Below are 20,220 nucleotides of genomic sequence, written 5' to 3'. Positions count from 1 at the left end.
TATCGTTTTTTTTATATTGTTTTGTCATACGAACATTTCGAAAAACTGGGTGTCTTAAAAACATTCTTAGTGCTGAAACTAAATCGATCTTAATACATTAACGGAGGCAGATTAAGAAAACACTGCAGCAAAAGCACAACAACAAGGATCATAATGACGACACTGAAATGTAAAGAACATTCAAATCAATGTAAAAGAAAACATTCATTATAATTAGAGCCCAATTAATGCTTTAGCTTGGATGATATTAAGTAATCACAGATGTATTTTCATCATAGAGAACTCAATTTATTAGATGCTCCCCTAATAACCAAAGGTCATGTATATAGGACAATATATATTGTGTGTGTATGTGGTTAACCCTTTTTATATCTGGACTTCTGTGTTGTGCACTCAAGGGGGAGCTACAATAATTTTTGCTATATAGTGACGGTATCAGGGTTAACTCGGGTACAGAGACTAAGAAAGTGTTTTGTACAAACTGGAAGCGTTGAGTTAGAAAGACAAGCATTTACCAGGTAGACAGGCTCATTTTATTTGATTGAAAATTCAATAGTTCAGCCTCTACCTGATTTATTTTGACCGTCCTGTTGTAATCTTTCTCTGTTGAGTGCCCCACCTTTATGGAAGTGGAATATAAAGTACTTCTCTGAAGGGGGAGGCTGCAACAATTAGTTAACTAAACCAATCAATTACCAAAAACCAATCAATTAGTTAAATTAGAAAGTACATCATCTACTATTTGATGATCACTTCACTGTCTGGATTCATTTTTAACAAGGATACAACATTTCTTTAGTTGTAGCTTCTCAAATGTGAGGATTTGTTCTAGGCCTCGAAACTAAATACTCTGTGTGTTTTGCACAGTGCTCAAACAAAACCAAAGATCCCATCTTGGAATCCATGAAACTGTGAGGATATTTTTTCACTATCCTCTAAAGTATTTATAGTCTGAATGATTTTAGAAGTTCTGTCAACAGATTCATTGATAATGGAAATAATCATCAGTTTCTGCCCTGAACACGATGCTTCAAAGGACAGAAACTGTCATAGAAGTGTGTGATTTTGTGGCTTAGTTACATGAATTAATTTATTAGTGAAGTATATACAAAATACTAATATTTTTTTAACTAAACATTAGAGACATTTATCACTGAGTGGGTTCCTAAATCTGTTTTTAAATATAAACTGAAGCATCATTACTTCACCTTCAGGTTAATGATCGTAGGTGATTTGGTAACGTGACCTTTTTAAGTGAAGCCTCAGATCTGTCAACCTCCCTAATGATTTGTTTCTGTGCTCAGCAGTGAGAACAAGGCAGGGTTGCTTAACCCTAATACCTTTGTAAATACTCTTATTTCAAACCATCTGCTCGGAGGCAGATACTGGGAATGTTGGGCTGAGGATCAAAAGCAGCAGAGGAGGATGGAAGCAGAGGGAAACAGACCAGTGTGGCATTGCAATCCAGAGCCGAGCTCCAGCCTCTTATGGGGAATCGGGATTGACATGTGTCCAAATCAGATTTGAAGAGAATCTGTGTTTGAGAGAATTTGCTGACGTCCATAAAACTGCCTTCCATTTACAATAATGTTAGAAAGGGAAGGTTTTTACTAATTAGTCTAGATTTTTCTTTGTCTCGTTTTCTTTTGATTTCATGCGGTTGCACTGCTTTGTGTGTTAAAGGGTATTGTGTACCTTCAGGGAAGTGCTCACAAGAGCTGCTTAATTCAAAGCTGGTTTAGTAGCTCAGCCAGACGGCTCTAAAGGGCTCCACAGAAATCCAATTGCAGACATAATGGGATTGCAAAACAAAAAGACGGAGCTCCTCGTGCGGAGAGCGAAAGGCAGAGGAGACGCAGCACGTTATGAGGGACCATGTCGACATATAATGGAAACAAACCACATGTATGTAGCTCAACCCTTTTAATGCCTTAACATGAATGGATGTCAATTCTGTGAAGTAAAAAAAAAAAAAGGTAAATCAAAAACGAATGGCGATACAGAAGAAGGCTGAAATGTTTCCTTCAGCTATAAAAGCACTCAGGAGTTTGGCTCTTTGTTCAATTGTGCCTCGGGCTCAGGTTTTCATGTCGACATTTCTATGTCTTGAAATATTCCGTGGAAGAGAAAAAAAAAAGTGTTGGATAATCAGGGTATTTGCAGGAAGAGAAGAAGAAAAAAAAAAAAAGAGCGGAAAGCGCTTGGGGAAGTAAAAAGAAGGTCACGCTACGGATCAAATGATAAACATCAGACAATAATTGATAAATGAAAAAATACAAAGACACTCACATTTTTTAAATTCTTCATTGGAAAACAAATAACAGAGGCTTTCCAACTGTGACAACATATATCTGACAAAATAAAGGGTGATTCCCCTTCCATGTGATTTTATATAGACATATATATATATATATATACACACACACACAAACGTAGAATATGTCTGTGGTTTTGATATTTACACATTAATGCTGTATTGACAAACATCAACACATATTGAATGTAAATATCATCACATACTGTAAACAAAGCAAAGCATCATCCCCGCAGCCTCTTGGCTTGAAAATACCATCCCATTCAGTTTATAGTGGAGTTATTCTTTATCTCATCACACAAAGCATGAACACACTTTACTGTACATCCCTGTCAGTCTTCATTCCTTCACCAATTGTTATTATCATTACTAATTATGATCGAGTGTTGTAGAAAAAGTTAAATGTTTGGTTTCAAACTGACCCTCAAAGGCTTTTTCTCACTTTAAAATGATTTCAATTCAAAGCAGATGCAACGCTATAACACACCTGAAATAAAAAAAACGCAAGCTGTGATTTAAGTGCATGCTTAGAGTGGACGTGTACAGGCCGTGCAGCCTCCTCCCCTCAGTGCTCACTCAGGCAAAATAATAAAAAACAAGTGTATTTGGCATCTCTCACTATGTGGACGCTTTTTATAAGTGACCCTTTAGAGCCAGTGCAGGTTTTTTTTAATAAACGATGATCAAATTTACAGAAAAGTGCAAATTTGACCAAAGTACTTCCTTGGAACAATGTGAACACCCAGGATGTGCAAGTGTGAGTACAGTTATAGCTTGCATTTAAAAAAAAGCTCAGGAATAAAACGATTTTCTCTCCAATGCATATTGAAACCACACTGGGGCAATTTTCAGCTGCAACCTTTGTGTAAACTCATTGATGGAGGTCTTCGTATATCCAGGGTTTGTAATCCATTAGCAGTCAGTCCAGTTACAATTCCTACTCCTGTCAGGTGACGTGAGTTCCTTCTTTAAAAACAGACACTAAAACAGTTTTTTTTTTTTTTTAAAGCATCAGTTTCCCCCACCTCCATTTCTTAAAAATGTCCACTGTGCATGTAGAGTTCTTTTGTGCAAAGAAGTTAAAAAGACAAAATTAGGAATTGGGATTTTCTGACTCAATGAATTGTTGTCGTCCCACAGCCTTTCCTATTTGACATCCACACAGGATGGTTCATTGCCTTGCAGATCTTTTCTGATGTCCTTTAGGCCGGCCTTAAATAGCAATGGAGACACACTCGGAGCTCCTGCATGAGGAATGTGGCGTCAGCTTCATCCTCACAGGTTCAGACAGACCGGTGTATTTCAACAGAATCAAAAGTTTGAAGAAAAACACATTCCTGGGTTTGCTGCAGTCCAAAAGTCCCAGTCACTGTGAGAAAAAGAAAGTCACGGAACATTTAACCACCCACATCAAGTCGTCCTACCTCACCTCAGCCGCTCTGAAGATGATGCTTGTTCTCCTCGGAGCCAGGGCTGCAGGAGCAGAACATGTGAATCCCACTTTGGATAAAATCCTGAGGGTCTGCAGGTCGAACGTATGAGGTAAACGAAACACGCCATGATGCAAACAGCTCGTGTTCCGCTCAGGTGTCTTCTCAAACCACTGAAAGGGAACAGGTGAGTTATTAGTTTCCTCTGAGGATGCTAAAGCCACATTATAGGTTTTTCCTCATTGTCAACAAATAAAATGTGATTAATCCTACCACGAAGTATTACCTGATATTGCTTAATAATTCTCTATGGCAGAGTCTAAAAACTATTAATAAAATACATAAATTAGACGCAACACACATCATGCTGCTGCAAATACTCGATGTGTATTAATCCACTGCTGAGAACGTCCACAACAAATAAACTACAGTGCACTGTTGATGTAGGAAAGTATTAATTAAACAAATGATAAATATAAATATTTATCATTTGTTTGCACAGATTCACACTTGCATTAGGAACAAAAGGCTCAGCACCACACAGAAGGAACATTTGAAAATCCTTTCATTCTTTTGTTAAATTATAACTAATATAATAATAAAAATAATAGCTATTTATTTAACCCAGACCAGTGTGTGCAACACTGCACGATCTATATGTATTAAATTCTCCATCAACTGCCGTGCTTTAATTTCATTTATAATTTTTTTCATCAGAAACAGCTTTTGGTTCAAACCAGCATTAAAAATGCACTTTTTTCTTTTTTTGAAAACACAAGAAAAAGGTGACAGTACCACTCTCCGATGGATAGCAGGATGCTGCGTGCTTCTCTGAGACGCAGTGACGTGCGTGGCTCCGCCTCCGACAGTCCTGTCTCCACCAGCAACTACACAAAGAAATGACTTCACTTCTCAAAATCATTCCGGCATCATCATCCCATATTGCTATGTTTGCAAGAAAGTGGTGTGTATGAAGGTGGGGTATATGTTGATATGTTGTTACTCACTGTAAAAGTGTACACAACACCATGATCAGAACACACCCAATGACACACAACACCAGCACTGTGGCAGCGGTCTGTTGTCTGTGGTTTGTTGCCACGACAGCGAGCAGGTCGGCGTGTTCACACCTCATCCCGACAAAACCCTGATGGCACCTGCAGCATGCACACAGATTAGTTTAGTAAGAGAAAAAGTGGTTAATGAAATAGATGATTTCATACATTACTCGTGTTAGAGAAACTGCTACAATTCAAAAGCAGCAGATATTTTCCCAGCAGATATTAAAAATAAAAGAGCCACAGTTATTTTCAGTCAAGAGGAAAAAGGGTTATATGATATGAAAACAACTCATCTTATCGACAACTAATTATAGTGAAATTACTTTCATAAAATGATAAGGGGCTCTGTGGCGTAAAGATTATCCGTCCGTTAAGATGAGTGAAATCACCAAGCTCATGTTTCCTGTGATTAAAGTGATTTTCAAAATAAAATATGGCTGATTTGTGAAAGGTGGTCTGCTCATTTACATTAAAGCAACTCTCTTCAGTCCAGCATCACTGAGTTTCCTTTCACATCTGAAGCTTCTCTGCGGAGAACACAAAGGTCCAAACAGCCTCAGATTTCTCTAATGTGTCTTTTGAAAAGAACGACAGTTTCTCTCCATCTAAATATTAATTCCAGACCTTTAAACTCTCTACCAGGCAGAGCAAGCTACACAGAGAAGTTCAACATGAAGTCCAAACCAGTGTTTTAAATTGCACATATGTTCCTCTGTGCATGAGAGTGATTGTGATTACTATCACTGCAAAGCACAGTGTCACATTTCGTTCTTGTTTTTTTAAAAGTATCTTCTTTCATTTCTACTGAACAACAGATTCATAAATACGCTGAACACTGAGAAAACAAAGCACTGAATAACGTTGGCATTCACATTTCAATGAGTTCTGACTTACACACATGCTGGCGTCTCCTCCAGTATCAGGAAGCGACATGTACCATGGAAGCAGAAGTGGCGGTGGGAGTCTGGACAGTCGTCGAAATGAGACCGAACAGCGGCCACCACAAACTCTGCGTAGACAGATGACGAGACATAGCTGACATACTTGGGTACTTGTGTTTTTTCTGAAAGTTTAGGACAGCTATTCCGTTTTTTCCTCAGGCTATGACCAAAGAATATTTCCCCTTAAAACCAATACAAAATAAACTAGAATGGTGCAAACCTCCGCCCAGGCCCAACAGTTCCCCATAGATATCAGTCCCCTTAATAGGTCAGATTATTTTCATCAACATCCATGAATTATTCCCTGACAAAACAGTGAAAACATCAAATGAACGTCCCTAACGCACAAATTTAAAGAAAGTATTAAAACAATTCATGGATCTGCCCCTTTATCCAAATCTGGATAACAGGGGCAGATCCTGTTCTGTCTTGACCTTTGTCACATCTTTTCATTGAGTTTCATGAAAATCTGATTGGCAGTTTTTGCGTAATCCAGCTGACAAACACACTGTAGTTGGGTCTGAGACACTACCTGACATTCTACCTATAAAAGTTCCTCCCTGAATTCGACCCGGTGTCAAAATATCAAATGTAATTCTAGTGCCTTTAGTCCTCGACACAGGTGAATATCATAAATCTAAAAATAGCCTAAGTACGCACAGACCTGAAACAACAACATGTTCTAAATCCTAAAGCTGAGACCCACGCCACCGCAGGGAGACTAAAGTCTTTTGTTCCGCGTTGCGTGTGGATTTGTGATGGCTTACATCCCTCACTCTACCTGGGAGGGACAGTTACAGTCGAGGCAGGTCAAAGAAAACACCCAGAGGATCCTACAGACAAAAACCTCCGTGCCATCGGGCCTCAGGGGACATCACCATCCCTGCAGGAGTCCTCATTCTCCTGCAGAGATGAAAGCCCCATTGTGGCTCCCCTTTCTTTTTCCAGGCGACTATATCAGTTTTCACTCCGACGTTCAAAGTATCAGCACAGAAATATCTGGTTAAATGAGCCACACAGACAAAATAGGACACTTTTTTTTTTTGTACACTCAAGCTGTACAGTCAGACTCGAACAAACGTCAGTGTTCCACATGCGGCCGAAACAGATGCCACAGTATGACGTTCAGGGCGAGAAGGAGGATGAGCATCCGGACAGATAGCTGCAGAACAGCCTTCCTCACACAATCCATTCCAACGGTAAATGGGCTTTTGGACTGCAGCCTGCGTGCATTGTCTCCTTCTTTCAGACCCTGTGAAAGCCCTCTGTTGTCCCCGAGGCATCTGCCGAGCGAGCCCTCTCTCGTTCCATGTGGTTTTGGCAGCGGAATGACGAGAAGGTTGAGATAGAAACCAGCCTTCAGGGCGAGCGAGGTGCTTTACACAACTTAATACCGTAGGTGCAGCTTCTTTTTTTTTTGGAAATTGCTGAATGCACCTTTCAGTGGCAGCAAGCTGAAATGTACCACCACTGCTGCCCTCGCTCATGCTAAGAGGATCAATTATCAGTGAGTGCTACACTGTCTGTATAATGTTCAGCAGGGAGCTTTACAATGGGGAGAACTCCTGCTATGAGAGCAACGCTGCAGTGAGAGTGGATGAAAAGGCTGCAGGGAGGAAGTGAAATACTGGGACTTCAAGGTCATTGTCAACATGGTTTGACAATGACCTTGAACCTTTTCCTACATCTTATGACTTACTTTTAACTGGAGGGACGCTAGCTGTCGTAGTCGGTGCGGGAGTTGTGGCGGATGTACTTGTGTTGCCGGTTGTTGATGTGTTCAGAGCCGAAGAAAAATTAGTTTCAATGGGAATTCCATCATCAAGGACCGTTTCTGTCGACTGATTGTTCTGCCCTGCTCCAAACATCAGGAGAGAATCTGCACAGAGGAGAATAAACAGCTGTCAACACATCATACAGGCTGATGTGTGGGATTACAGGAATAACCACAAAATGCCTGCAGGATAGAATAATCAAAGTAGAATCTAAACCAAGATGTAATGGGTTCTTCCCTGGCTCATCCTTCCACCAGGTTTCATGATAATCTGTTCAGTAGTTTTTACTACTAACTAACTAAAAGACCAACAAACGCTGGTTGAAAACAAAACCTCTTCAGTGGAGGTAATACAGAACTCCTGCTGAAGCACCACAGATTGACGGAGGACATTTGAACGGACATGGATCTCGAGCCTTCGCCTCCATCTTCACACCGTATGACTGTACTCACCGTTCACTGTACCGATGTCAGTTGCGGTTGTGATCGTCGTGGTGCTGGGGCCGCTGGTTGCTGCAGAGCTGCTTGTAGAGCTGTTTGGAGCAGCGGTGGAGTTTGTGTCGATGGCAACGCGAGCCTCGATTGTCGTGTTGCTCGGCCCCGCTCCGAATGTAAAGAGAGAACCTGCAGTGGCAAAATAAAACATCTGTTGGAATGTGCTGCTGATAGGAATAGGGACAAATCCCTGCAGGAATATAATGAAAACACTACAAGTTCACTGTAAACTCACCATTGAGTACCACAGACATACTAAAAGTACCTATAGGAATATAAAAAAATATACATATTACTCTCCCAGCAGGTGTCACATATCCTCCTGTGGTGCACAACCTGAGGGGGAGTCCCACATATCTGCCCCTGTGCTGTGATCATGTGACCCACTTTTCAATGTGATATCGATGCTTCATTGAGTAACTGCTGCCTAACAATAGTAACAGGGTCAAGCATCCACTAAAAGGATGAAACCCAAGCACTATAAATACAGCAGGTCCTGTGAAGACATGCGATCACAGCCAGAGACTGAAAAAACACAGACAAGGGTCAAAGGAGTTTGTTGGAAAAAGGTTGAAACCAAAGGAAATATGGAAATTTTCACTTTTTGAATTCTCACCATGAACACAAAGAAGATCGCTTCATCAAATTAACAACAAATATGAAGAGTAAAAAGGCTGCGTTGAGTAATTTACTAGGTGTCAAGATTAACCACAAAAAGGTCAACACAACCAGCAAACGAATACCACAAATATTTAAATTGCGATACAATTGTCATTGTAAGTCATAATGTGATCCTCTGAATTAAAATCATTATTATTATAATAACTCTGATCACTTTAATCATCAGAAACTGAAAAGTCAGGATCAAGATGTAGACTCAGGTGAAATCTTGTTTAAATCATCCACTCACCGCTTATGAGAAAAATTGTATCCCAGAAAATCCTCGTCATCCTGAAGATTCGCAGCCTGAAACTAGAGAAAGTTGACGGCTGAGTCGCGGGTGTGTGAGAGGAACCTGGTCATTAGTGTTGATGCAGACTCCAGGACACACAGCAGCATCAGGGGAAGAACACATGTGATCAATCACACAGCAAATCAGTGCACTGCTGTCACACATCAACATGTGATCAACTGAGTCAAGTGGAGAAAAGTGACAGAGCTCGTTTTCTCTGCACCAGCAGCAGCATGAGGAGGAGGAGGAGGATGAAGGAGCCTTTAACTTCACTGTGTTTCAATTGAGGAAACTCGTGTAATCCTGTCAGAGGCTGACCAATCAGAGGCGGGGGGGCGGGGCTTCGTTTCATTATGACCTCAGTGTGACAGATTTGTTTTAATCGTTGTTTAAATGGTCAGGTTTTATTAAGTGATTTGATTTAAAAGCGTGGGTCCTGCTCTGTAATCTCTTTGAAAGGACATCATGTAACACACTTTTATTATTTAAAGTCATGTTTTATGATTTTTAAATATCTATTTAAGTTAAAATTAAATCCTAAATGTGATCATCAGCACATTAGAGTCCCTGTAATGGAGATTATATCCCCATTTTGCATTTATGTAAGTTAGAATTTGAATTGTATGTTGCAGAGAGCATAACCATAAAAATGTATTTAACAAAATTATGGAAAGTTATGATTTAGATTCTTTGATTTGATTGATTTTATCATTGAAATATGCACATTATGGGTTTATAAGACACCATCATTTAGAAAAAGACAAGTTCAAAAAAGAAAGAAAGAAACCAGAGACAAACTAAACAAATAAACCATCTTGACCTTTTTTTCTCATCTGATTTTCAGCTTTAAGCTATAAATAGAATCATTAAGTAAGTTAACAGATTTTTTTTCTCTGGGTTCTAAATTTACAGAAGAGAAAAATAGCTCTTCTGTTCCATCTGTTCATTCACCTGTCAAACTGTTTAATCCACAATCAGATCCCATGACCAAAATTGGCCAAATTCCCATGAAATGTGGTGTGAGCTCCAACGGACAAATTCTAAAGTTGGATTTTGGGGGATTTTTTGAGTCTATCAGATTAACAGAAGCTGCCAAACCTAACAGGGAACAGCAGTGGAATCAAACTGTTCCCAAACGGACTGGTAGACTGTGTTTCGTCTACAATAAAATAATCTCAGAGATTAAAAACTATTTTCATCCCATTAATACATCATGTGTCTCCCCTGTGAGCTCCTCTGCTTCAAAAGAGGAAAATATCATCTGATGAGAAGGATTGAGATTAAACACAGGAATTTAATTATTAATACTGTTGACGATTGCGTGGTAATAAGTAACCGTGTTTTATTCTGTAAAAATAAAAAGTATGAGGGGATGTGACTGTAGTTATTTCAGTCTTCTGAAATGTAAATAAGCTGATCGATCCCTTAATGATTATGTCACCTAAGTACAAACCAATTCAATGCATTTGCCTTCTTTACGGACTATATTTTCTTATACCCACAGATGAATAGATTTGATCCGTCTCACACAAAGTTAACAGGAATCCTATAGTAGTTTCCCATATTGTACAAAGCAGCCTGCAACATGTCAAACCAGCACCACCTGCTGGGCAGGAGCAGTTAGAGGAGAGGGTATCCAACACAAATCTATATTTTTACTTGATATTACCAATACTACTACTACTGCTACTACTTCTACTACCACTTATAATAATAATGATAATAATATTGACCTTAGATGCATAGCTGGATTAATAATGTGAAACAGGCCCCATGGTCCCTACAGCTTTAGGTTTACTGCTTCTTCTTAGCAAAAGTTAAATTATGACATAATTTATAACAATTAAATGTAATTTTATAACATATGTAATATCAACAAAGGGGAAATGATGATCTAATTTAGAGGCCCAGTGGTCCTGTGTTCAAAGACCTAGACCTAGTGCGATTTCCGAAATAAATATATTCTATTTTATCAGTTTATATGGTAAATTATTGTATCAGTATCAAAACATATCAAAACCTTGGGTTGATATATATCCTCCAGCATAGGATACATGCTTGGTGCATACATAATGTATGTGATGCTTACGAGAGGTCAACAGGTTAATATGGCAGTGGTGTCTGTACTTCATCACTATCTATCTATCTATCTATCTATCTATCTATATATATATATATATATATATATATATATATATATATATATATCCATCTATCTATCTATGTATTAATTTATCTATTTATTCATTTATATGGATATAGGCACATATGTTACCTGAATATTTCTCATCACCTGTGAATGTGTTTAAACTACACACTGTTATGTATGTGGAGATCCTCAGTCGGTCGTTGACCCGCTCACCCCCCTGTGAATCCTAAAGTGTGACTTGGAGTAAAACTACTAGTAAGTAGTGCACATGATGTCTTGACGTATGACTTTACCTTCTTTCATTTATTTATTCATGAAGTAAAACCCCCCACGTGTCAGCACCACCTCATACCTGCTGTGTGCGTCACTGTGTGTCTGATCGAACAACCTCTCCAACCCGCCTGCGTAAAGACCCGCATGTTGATCTTAATGACTGACCGACAGCTTTACATGTGTGTGATATTAAATATTATATCAGTCTCACCTCCTTCGCCCTCGGTGAATCATTGTGGAGGCTGCAGAACACTCCGGCACTTTGTGCGTAATCGGGCCGGTTGCGCAAACGCAGGAGAGCTAACGGTGCCTTACGCACACTGCAGGCGCGTGCTCGAGCCTGTGCTGTTGAGGATATTGAGGAGGTGGGCTGAGCTGAGCTGAGCTGAGGGTCTGCTGCTGCTGTCGGAATCCATCAAGTGTCCCCTCGTTCACCAACCTTCGATTAACAATGTCACACCCACAGCAGGTAAATGTGAGAATCAGACTTTTTACAGTGAAGTGATGCGAATAATGTGTTAGATCACAAGGACCTCGTTTGATTTGTAGCAGGGGATTCAGACCAGCTGAATGTGGTGCAGTGTAGTTGCAATAACTTTCATTTCAATATATTTTTTGATGTCATTTTATTTCATACATGACCTTGCATTGGAATCACGAGACAATTTAACAGCAACACTATCATAGATAACTGTTATAATCCTGCACAACACATGTGCCCAACAACAACGTTTGCAGACTAAAGAGAAGAAGAAGAAACTATTTCACCTCATTTCTGAGTTTTGAAAACTTACCCTAATTTTAGAATTTTTTATCCGACATGTTTTTTTTCATCACTTAAGCAGAGTCACAAGTACCTGAAGAAACGTTAATTGATGTATCTTAAAGAAAAGTGAATGCCTGTCTGTGTGCTTGTGTCTCCAGGGCAGTACTCTGACACTGGTGCTCATGGTTGTTGCTGCAGGCACTGGAGGAACTCTTCTGTACGGCTACAACCTGGCCATAATGAATGCACCTACAATTGTGAGTCTGGGTCAAACTCTATATTCTGTATATTGAAACTGTAAGATATTTAACACCACTTCTGCTGAAATATGTGTCTGATGTCTTGTTGATGTCAGTTTTATCTGTGTAGATTAGTGTGTGACGGATGAATGTGTATGATTGTGTTTTTTAAGCAGAAAACACAATGACCAAATTTCCCAATGGGACAATAAAGTCTATGTTATATTATCTTATATATGATGTGTGTGTGTGTGTGTGGCAGCACATTTGTTACTGACTGTATGTATTGAAAAAGATGATGAGGCTCAGAGGTGATAGTCAAGTGTTAGGATGACTGGTTTGTAAACTCAGGTGACAGTTTATTAGGTACATTTAGTAAAAAATCATTACAGTCAGATACAGCAGTCCAGGAATAAATCCTCCCTTTATGAAGATTATAATATTCAGTTTGTTGTGGATTTAACTCAATGATAAATGAGGAGGATGCAGTTTGTGGTGCTGTTGATTTTTATTGTACATTTTATTGTTTATACTATGCAAAAAACCTGGTGTACCTAATAAACTGAGCGTGCATTAGGGTTGGCACATTAAAACATGAACACCAATGATTATGGACTTACTGTGCAAGCTGTGTGGACCAGCTTCAAGCTGCACAAATTTTGCACAAAGAAGAATTAGGCTTTTTGGGTCAATGATTAAGGATTGGCATCGTGACACATCCAGTTTTAGTGTCGCTGGATCAGTGTTTAACGATAAGAACAGCGGCCGCACTGATAAACCAAGAGCACAAAACTCCAGCAGCTCCAGACAACCCTCAGAAACATCTTATTCTGATGGGAACCTGGGAATTGACTTGTTGATGCTGCCGATTGGCCCTGAAGGATTTAGAGTCTTGCCACTGTCTGTCAAAAGAAATACATCAATAAATAAAAATCATCAAAAGGCAGAAATCACAATGTGGTTCATCATAGAAATGAAAACAGACTGAAGCACAGAGTCAGAGGTCTCAGGGGTAATAAGTGTCAGCTTTAACTCTGCTCTGTTCGCGTGCATATGTGTATGTGTGTGTGTGTGTGCGCATTATTGGTAAACCTTTCACGTCTCTTCTCAAGTATATTCAAACCTTTATCAATGAGACGGTGCTGCAGCGCTGGGACGTGCAGCTGGAGGACTACCAGGTGACGCTGGTCTGGACAATCATCGTCTCCATCTTCTCACTGGGAGGCCTCGCAGGCGCTCTTATAGCCGGACCTATGACCATACGCTTCGGAAGGTAAAACAAGAAGCTGCGTCACGCGGCTTTATGTGAACACATGAAGGCACATGTGCAGAGGGAATGAGGTTTTCATTTGAACAATGAGAAAAAAGGGAATGATCAGCCTGCTGATGCACACAAAGAGATTATTCATTTACTTTCCTCTATGTTTATAATTTCCTAAAGAACTGGAGAATGTAGCTTCAGGAATAAACTGTGGGTTATTTAGGACAATTTTTAACACATAGTTGTTGCTCTAGTGAGTGTTACAGCAGTGTGTGTGTGTGTGTGTGTGTGTGTGTGTGTGTGTGTGTGTGTGTGTGTGTGTGTGTGTGTGTGTGTGTGTGTGTGTGTGTGTGTGTGTGTGTGTGTGTGTGTGTGTGTGTGTGTGTGTGTGTGACCAACTGAATATAATAAATAATAGAGCCCATTGTTATCATAATGAAGGAACATGACACCCAGTGCAACTGTGTGGTTTATATGGCTGTTTGCATTGGTAACATCAAAATAAGATAAACAGAAATAACAGAAACAGATTTTACTTGTTGGTTGGTAACATTCATTACTTTATATCTAATAAATATTCATATATGGTATTCCTTTAACAAGGCCTCACAAGTGCTGCACGACTCTGTCCTTGTATCCTATATCTTTAAAATCTCATTGATTCCTCAAGTTATCTACAAATCTGTTCATTTCATATTCTTTTTTTTTAATTCAAAAGGAAGAAGTGTCTTCTGATGAACAACGTCTTCCTCATGACCGGCGCTCTCTTAGCTGTGAGCAGCAGAGCGGCCGGGTCTTTTGAGATGATCATCATCTCACGGGTCCTGATTGGAATTAACTCTGGTATGTTCGTCATGTCGTTAGATATTCTGTTTGATTTTGACTTCTGGTGCTGTAACAATTGAACACTCCTTTAATTACATATTCAGAGATTACATATTGTGAAATGTACGTTTGTCTTGTAGGAATCAGCATGAACGTGCAGCCTATGTATTTTGGAGAGAGTGCACCGAAGCACTTGCGTGGGGCCGTTTCATTGTCTTCAGCTGTATTTGCAGCATTTGGTGTGATGCTGGGTCAGGTGGTGGGACTCAGGTATGGGCAGTGTGAAATTAAACATGTGTGCAAAAGTTTCTTTCAGGATATCAACAGTAAAACTCTAACACTGGCTGATGTATTTATAGAGAGATTTTGGGCAGTGAGCCGTGTTGGCAGTACCTTCTTGCCAGTAATGCCATTCCTGGACTCATTCAGCTCCTGACCCTGCCGTGGTTCCCAGAAAGCCCCAGATACCTGCTGATCGACAGGGGCGACAAGGAGGCCTGTATCAACGGTGGGTTGTGAGGTGTTAACCAAATACATTTACAACTACTTTCTAAGGCAATAAAGTTGTTTTTATTTTTTACTTTTTGACATTTAAAGATACATGATAAGCCAGATGTTTTGAACCTTTTTTTTAACAAGTAACCCTTTACAAAAAAAAACTGTCTAAGTAATGATTCTATGAGTTTGTACTAGTTCCATTGAAGAGTGATGTTCCCCTAAACTTTGTTTGTAAAATCATTAATATTAATGCCACTACTACTACTACTACTACTACTACTACTACTATACCACATATGTATTAATTTATCAGTCTTTTGGGTCTTTTTTCTGCATATTTAGTTTTTATTTTGACACACTGACACATTGTGCTGAGAATGTTTCTGTTCACTTTGACTTCGATGAGATTTTGAATTTTACTCTTGATTTGCTCACAACAGAACAGTCTCAGGTAGTGAAGTTGTGTTTGGTTTTTTGTGTGTGGGTCAGCTCTGAGACGTCTCCGCGGCTGTGAAGTCCAGAGCAGCGAGCTCAATGAGATCCTGGAGGAACAGGCTGACACCAAAGGCATGAGGCCCAAACGACCCTGGGAGCTGTTCACTGATCGCTCTGTTCGCTGGCAGCTCATCTCCGTCATGGTCATCAGCAGCGCCATGCAGCTCTGTGGCAACGACTCGGTAAGAATCTATCAATCAATCAATACAAATGTATTCATAAAACACCTTTCAAACAAATCAACTGCAATTCAAAGTGCTTTACAGGTGAATTACAAAACATAGGCTTAAAATTAGACCATTGCATACCAACACAAAATGAAAAAGACAACAATAGAAGAAAGTTAAATAAAATATACATTAATCAACACTAACATATCAGTAAAATAAAAGAGAAAGATCAATACTAATGATAAATAAATACATTTAAATATTAAAAGTGTAAAATCATAAAACACGGCTTAAATGTGTGGGATCTTAATTTACCCACGTAAATGTGCGTATTAATGCCAGGATCAGAGGGATTTCTACAGTGTGTGTTGTGTCTCTCTGTAGAAAATGATGTTATGTAACCCAAGAGGACCCGTGTTACTGATACACATCTACAGTAAAAGTATCAGATGTTCCTCCGGTCGCAGTTTCTCCCTGATTGGGAATTTGAGCTGATCCATCAGCAGTGTGCGTTGTGTCCTGGGTTTCTTTGTGTTCCTGCAGGTTACATAAATAATGCAAACTGCTGATGGAGCATCAGTCCTCGCAGTGCATGATGTGTTGATTTGAATTTGCAGTATGAACTAAATGACTGGATGTTTCTGTCCATATCCTCATTTCACCTTTTTTTCCCCTCTGAGCATTAAAATGTTAAAATTTTTCAGAGCGACACCAAGTTGCCCTCTCATCAGAAAACTTTGACTAAATGTCCTCGAGTTTTAAGGCTTCTAATCACATACTTGGCAGGTTTAGAGAGGGGACTGGGTATTAACACAATTACCCCATGTACAAAATGCTTCAATCGGCTTAAGAACAGTTCAAATACTTGTGAAGGTCCCCCTGCGCCGCTCTCACCTCGTCATATGTTCCTTTTTCCTCCAGATTTACTTCTACGCATCATATGTGTTTAAAGAAGCTGGAATAGCCGAAGACCAAATCCAGTACATTACCATTGGCACTGGTACATGTGAGTTCAGCGCCTGTATAATGTGTGTAAGTATCAGTCATTACAGCACACGCCTCGTAACAGACTGCTGTTTGTGAAGATTCAATGCAGATTAAATGCTGTAGTTACTGTATTAGAGCAGCACAACATTCTGCAGTCACTTATAATTACATGAGAACATACAGGCACATGGTGTTTGGGCACTCGGGGAGCACATATCTGCACCACAGCTGACTGCACACTTTATATTCATATGGCCCATTGAGATCAGATTTATATATGTGCACAGAAACTTAGTGGCACAGAAGCAAAGTGCTTAAATTAAACATTAAACACAAGCAAAATATTGATTGTCTTAGCTGAAAAGATTTTTTGTTACCGAGCAGTAATCGAAAAAAGATCCTCTCCCTAAAAATATTTGTTTTAATTCACAAAATCTGGATCCACGCCACATGTCAGTTGTTCTTAGATATTAGTACTTCACAGATACAGTCCTATCTCACATTGTTAAAGAAAGTGGAGAAAAACGTCGACACAATAATGGAATGGGTTCTTCCCTGACCCATGCTGCATCCTTCCACCAAGTTTCATGGTAATCTGTCCAGTGGTGTTTACGTTATCCTGCTGATAAACACACAGACAAACAAACTAATGGACAGGGGTGGTAATAACACTTTAATAACACTGGCTTATTAAATAAACCAGTAGAAACAATGAGACCTTGAATATCTTCACATGGACTTTACAGTTGATAATAGTTCACTGAAGAAAATGTTATGTCAGAGAAATAGTTTGAAATCTCTGAGAAATATGCCTATTCTCTTCCAATTGAACTGAACTGTAACTATAAAGCTACAGGTGGGAGAAGCTTAGCTTAGCATAAAGACAAAGATACTGGGGGAAATCGGCCCATATACAGACATAATATATTTGTTTTTGTTATTTGTTCCCTCCTGGTTCAGTGGCTACTTTTTTTTCTTATATCTCTGAATATAAATCCTGAGAAAGTCTAATTCCTCACACACGCATGTTTTAATATTTTTTTCAGAACCTGCTGGTCGAGCATAAAGGTCGGAGGTTCATGCTGATGGGCGGGTTCATCCTCATGACCGTGTGGGCGGTGGTCTTCACGATCGCTCTGTCATTTGAGGTATCATTATCCACTTCCTGCATATGACAATTAACAATCATATAAACGTATAATCAACGTTCAAGGTAACAGTGAAAATCATTCAATTTCTCTTGATAATACATGTGATTGAACCGATAATACATCCAGTATGAGAATAGTTCAATCCAGTGGCGTCTGTGGTCATTTCAGTGAGTCAGTCAGCCCACTAGGGGGCATCATTGGTCTAGCATTATTCTACAATTGGGGGAAGGGGAAAATACTTCATGGACTGAGAGGAGAGGTGAAAGGAAGATAATGTAAGAAAATTCACAGCAACTTTTTTTTCTTCAGTTAATTAAAGCATTTCCACTATAATGTTTGGAGTTTGAGGAATTTCAAATAATCCCAATGGTCAAGATGTGATATATAAAAATGTCAGAATGTCCGATCATCTGTATTTCCTTCTTCTTTGTGAATTACTGTGTATATTTGTATTCCCCCCTCGTGTAAACAGCACCTTGTATCCTGGATGCCATACATGAGCATGGGCTGCATCTTCACCTACATCCTCAGCTTCGGCATGGGACCTGGTCAGTGTCACTTGTTTTGATTCACAGACGCAGATTTACAACATATCTCAAGATGCAGTCAAAGACACAGACATTTCAATACTGAAGTGGAGGGACTGTGCTCTGTGATCTTTTAAACTGCATCATAATCAAATGTGTAAATTTGAATTGTGGCTTTTTTCAATGTTCAGTATTATTGTGGGAATCCACGAAGAAGCCGTTCACAATTTATCACAACTTTTTGAATAAGGATATGTTGATTGAGCGAACGCTGATCAATATGTTGAAATGATTTTTTTCTCAGCTGGAGTGACCGGCGTTCTGCCCACAGAGATCTTCAATCAGGCCGCTCGTCCCGCGGCCTACATGATCGCTGGCTCCATGATGTGGCTCAACCTCTTCATCACTGGAATGTTGTTCCCTTTTCTAGTGGTCAGTCAGTCCGCTCACATGAAACACAAACAACAAACAAAAATACAACATAGAATATAATATAAAACTGTGTAGCAAGATTGTCTGTATCTTTATTGATAAGAATGTTAATAGTTCCATTAAGATGATTGAATTTTCCAAATTAACAGACAGTTTCCCATCAGATTCTGAAGAAAAGCCAATATAATGAACTGAAATATTTAACACTTTCCTAAATTCCGGCTTTAGGCACTATATATTAGACCCTCTACTTTGTTTCCTGGGTAAGCATCAAAATGTTGGATATAAAGGTGTTTATCTGAACTGAGCAAAACATAAAAACATTTGTTGGAAAAGATTCGGCTGCTGAATAGACCCTATGGCGCCTCCTAGAGTTCAGAGTCTCAAACTGAGGAAATGAATCATGAGGAGTGTCTGACAAGATGCTCATCACTTGGACATTTTTCCTTTTTTTTTCAGTTAATGTTTTAGCTCGTGACTATGTGCACATACACAAGTACAGCAAACACACATTCACATAGATGGACACACAATTCAACATGTTTTTATTAAAATCAAGTCTGACAGCTTTTCCTCTGCCTCTCCCTCACAGAGCGAGCTGAGCCAGTACTGTTTTGTGCCGTTCGCAGCCGTCTGCCTCTTATCTGCAATCTACGTCGGCCTGTTTCTGCCCGAGACCAAGGGCAAGTCTCTGTCAGCCATCACCAGCGAATTCAACAAACTCAACTTTAAAGGCCTGGAGCAGAACTGTCCCTCACACACTGAAGCCCAGTATCAGCTGGGTGAAGTGTGTCATTCCACGTCCTTGTAGACAGACTTTTTTCTCTCCTGTAACTAACGGTCACACTCGCTGTGTGCCTCACTTTGACCTGGACGGGAGGACGTTACGTGAAGTCCAACTTTCATATCACTGAAAGTGACCCTCTACTATAACTCCTTTATCTGGAGTGTGTTTTCTATGCTCATTTGTAGGAAATATTCTTATGTTTTGATACTATTCAGCTAACTCTGAAAATCATTTGGTAAATAGGACATGGACATTCCACAGGAGCACTTGATGCAACCATTGTTTATGGAGATGCTTTTGGGTAAAATAAAAACTTCACATTTCAGTTTATTTCAGGAAATAAACTTCAATCAATTAAATCAATTGTTTTATATTTGACAGATTTTCTTGTTTAATGGGACCAAGGTGGCTGATGGTTGCCTTTATCTATGAACTGTATTCATAGGTGAAGTAAGACCTTGAATACAAAGTGTATATGTAGCATTGTGCTCACCTCATTTATGAAAATGGTACTGTGATGCTGCGCATCAATACTTTTAGTACAGACTGAAATGAGTAACTCACTGTGTGTATGTGAATGTTTAATTGTATATGTTGAATATGAAAGTCATTATTTTGTGTTCTCATAAATGAATCTGAATAAATAAAGTATCTTATGTGTTCATAGATTCTCATATTTAATTTGCACAGATC

General features: G+C 39.3%; 2 protein-coding genes across 3 annotated transcripts; one reads left to right on the top strand and one right to left on the bottom strand.

Annotated features, from left to right (window-relative positions):
* Positions 1 to 1,908: 1,908 nt before the first annotated feature.
* tgfa (transforming growth factor, alpha) lies at positions 1,909 to 9,209 on the bottom strand. 2 transcript variants are annotated; one of them, XM_035148474.2, is made up of 8 exons: positions 8,926 to 9,209; positions 8,251 to 8,280; positions 7,974 to 8,144; positions 7,446 to 7,625; positions 5,700 to 5,814; positions 4,752 to 4,901; positions 4,540 to 4,631; positions 1,909 to 3,917 (listed from the first exon to the last, which is right to left on the bottom strand). In XM_035148474.2, the coding sequence occupies exons 1-8, from the start codon at positions 8,963 to 8,965 to the stop codon at positions 3,910 to 3,912; spliced, it is 786 nt and encodes a 261-aa protein (XP_035004365.1). In that variant the 5' UTR covers positions 8,966 to 9,209; the 3' UTR covers positions 1,909 to 3,909. The 2 variants fall into 2 exon arrangements, with proteins under 2 accessions (XP_035004365.1, XP_035004369.1); XM_035148478.2 differs by lacking the exon at positions 8,251 to 8,280.
* Positions 9,210 to 11,639: 2,430 nt separating this feature from the next.
* LOC118102346 (solute carrier family 2, facilitated glucose transporter member 11) lies at positions 11,640 to 20,189 on the top strand. The gene is made up of 12 exons (XM_035148467.1): positions 11,640 to 11,858; positions 12,314 to 12,412; positions 13,507 to 13,667; positions 14,374 to 14,498; positions 14,621 to 14,750; positions 14,840 to 14,988; positions 15,468 to 15,655; positions 16,565 to 16,675; positions 17,677 to 17,778; positions 18,254 to 18,329; positions 18,613 to 18,740; positions 19,333 to 20,189. The coding sequence occupies exons 1-12, from the start codon at positions 11,841 to 11,843 to the stop codon at positions 19,549 to 19,551; spliced, it is 1,506 nt and encodes a 501-aa protein (XP_035004358.1). The 5' UTR covers positions 11,640 to 11,840; the 3' UTR covers positions 19,552 to 20,189.
* The last annotated feature ends 31 nt before the right edge of the window (positions 20,190 to 20,220 follow it).

The sequence above is a fragment of the Hippoglossus stenolepis genome, chromosome 3, assembly GCF_022539355.2.
Source record: "Hippoglossus stenolepis isolate QCI-W04-F060 chromosome 3, HSTE1.2, whole genome shotgun sequence".
Taxonomy (NCBI): domain Eukaryota; kingdom Metazoa; phylum Chordata; class Actinopteri; order Pleuronectiformes; family Pleuronectidae; genus Hippoglossus; species Hippoglossus stenolepis.
The sequence above is the reverse complement of the archived record's forward strand: the minus strand, read 5'-3'. Positions and strand labels throughout refer to the sequence as shown.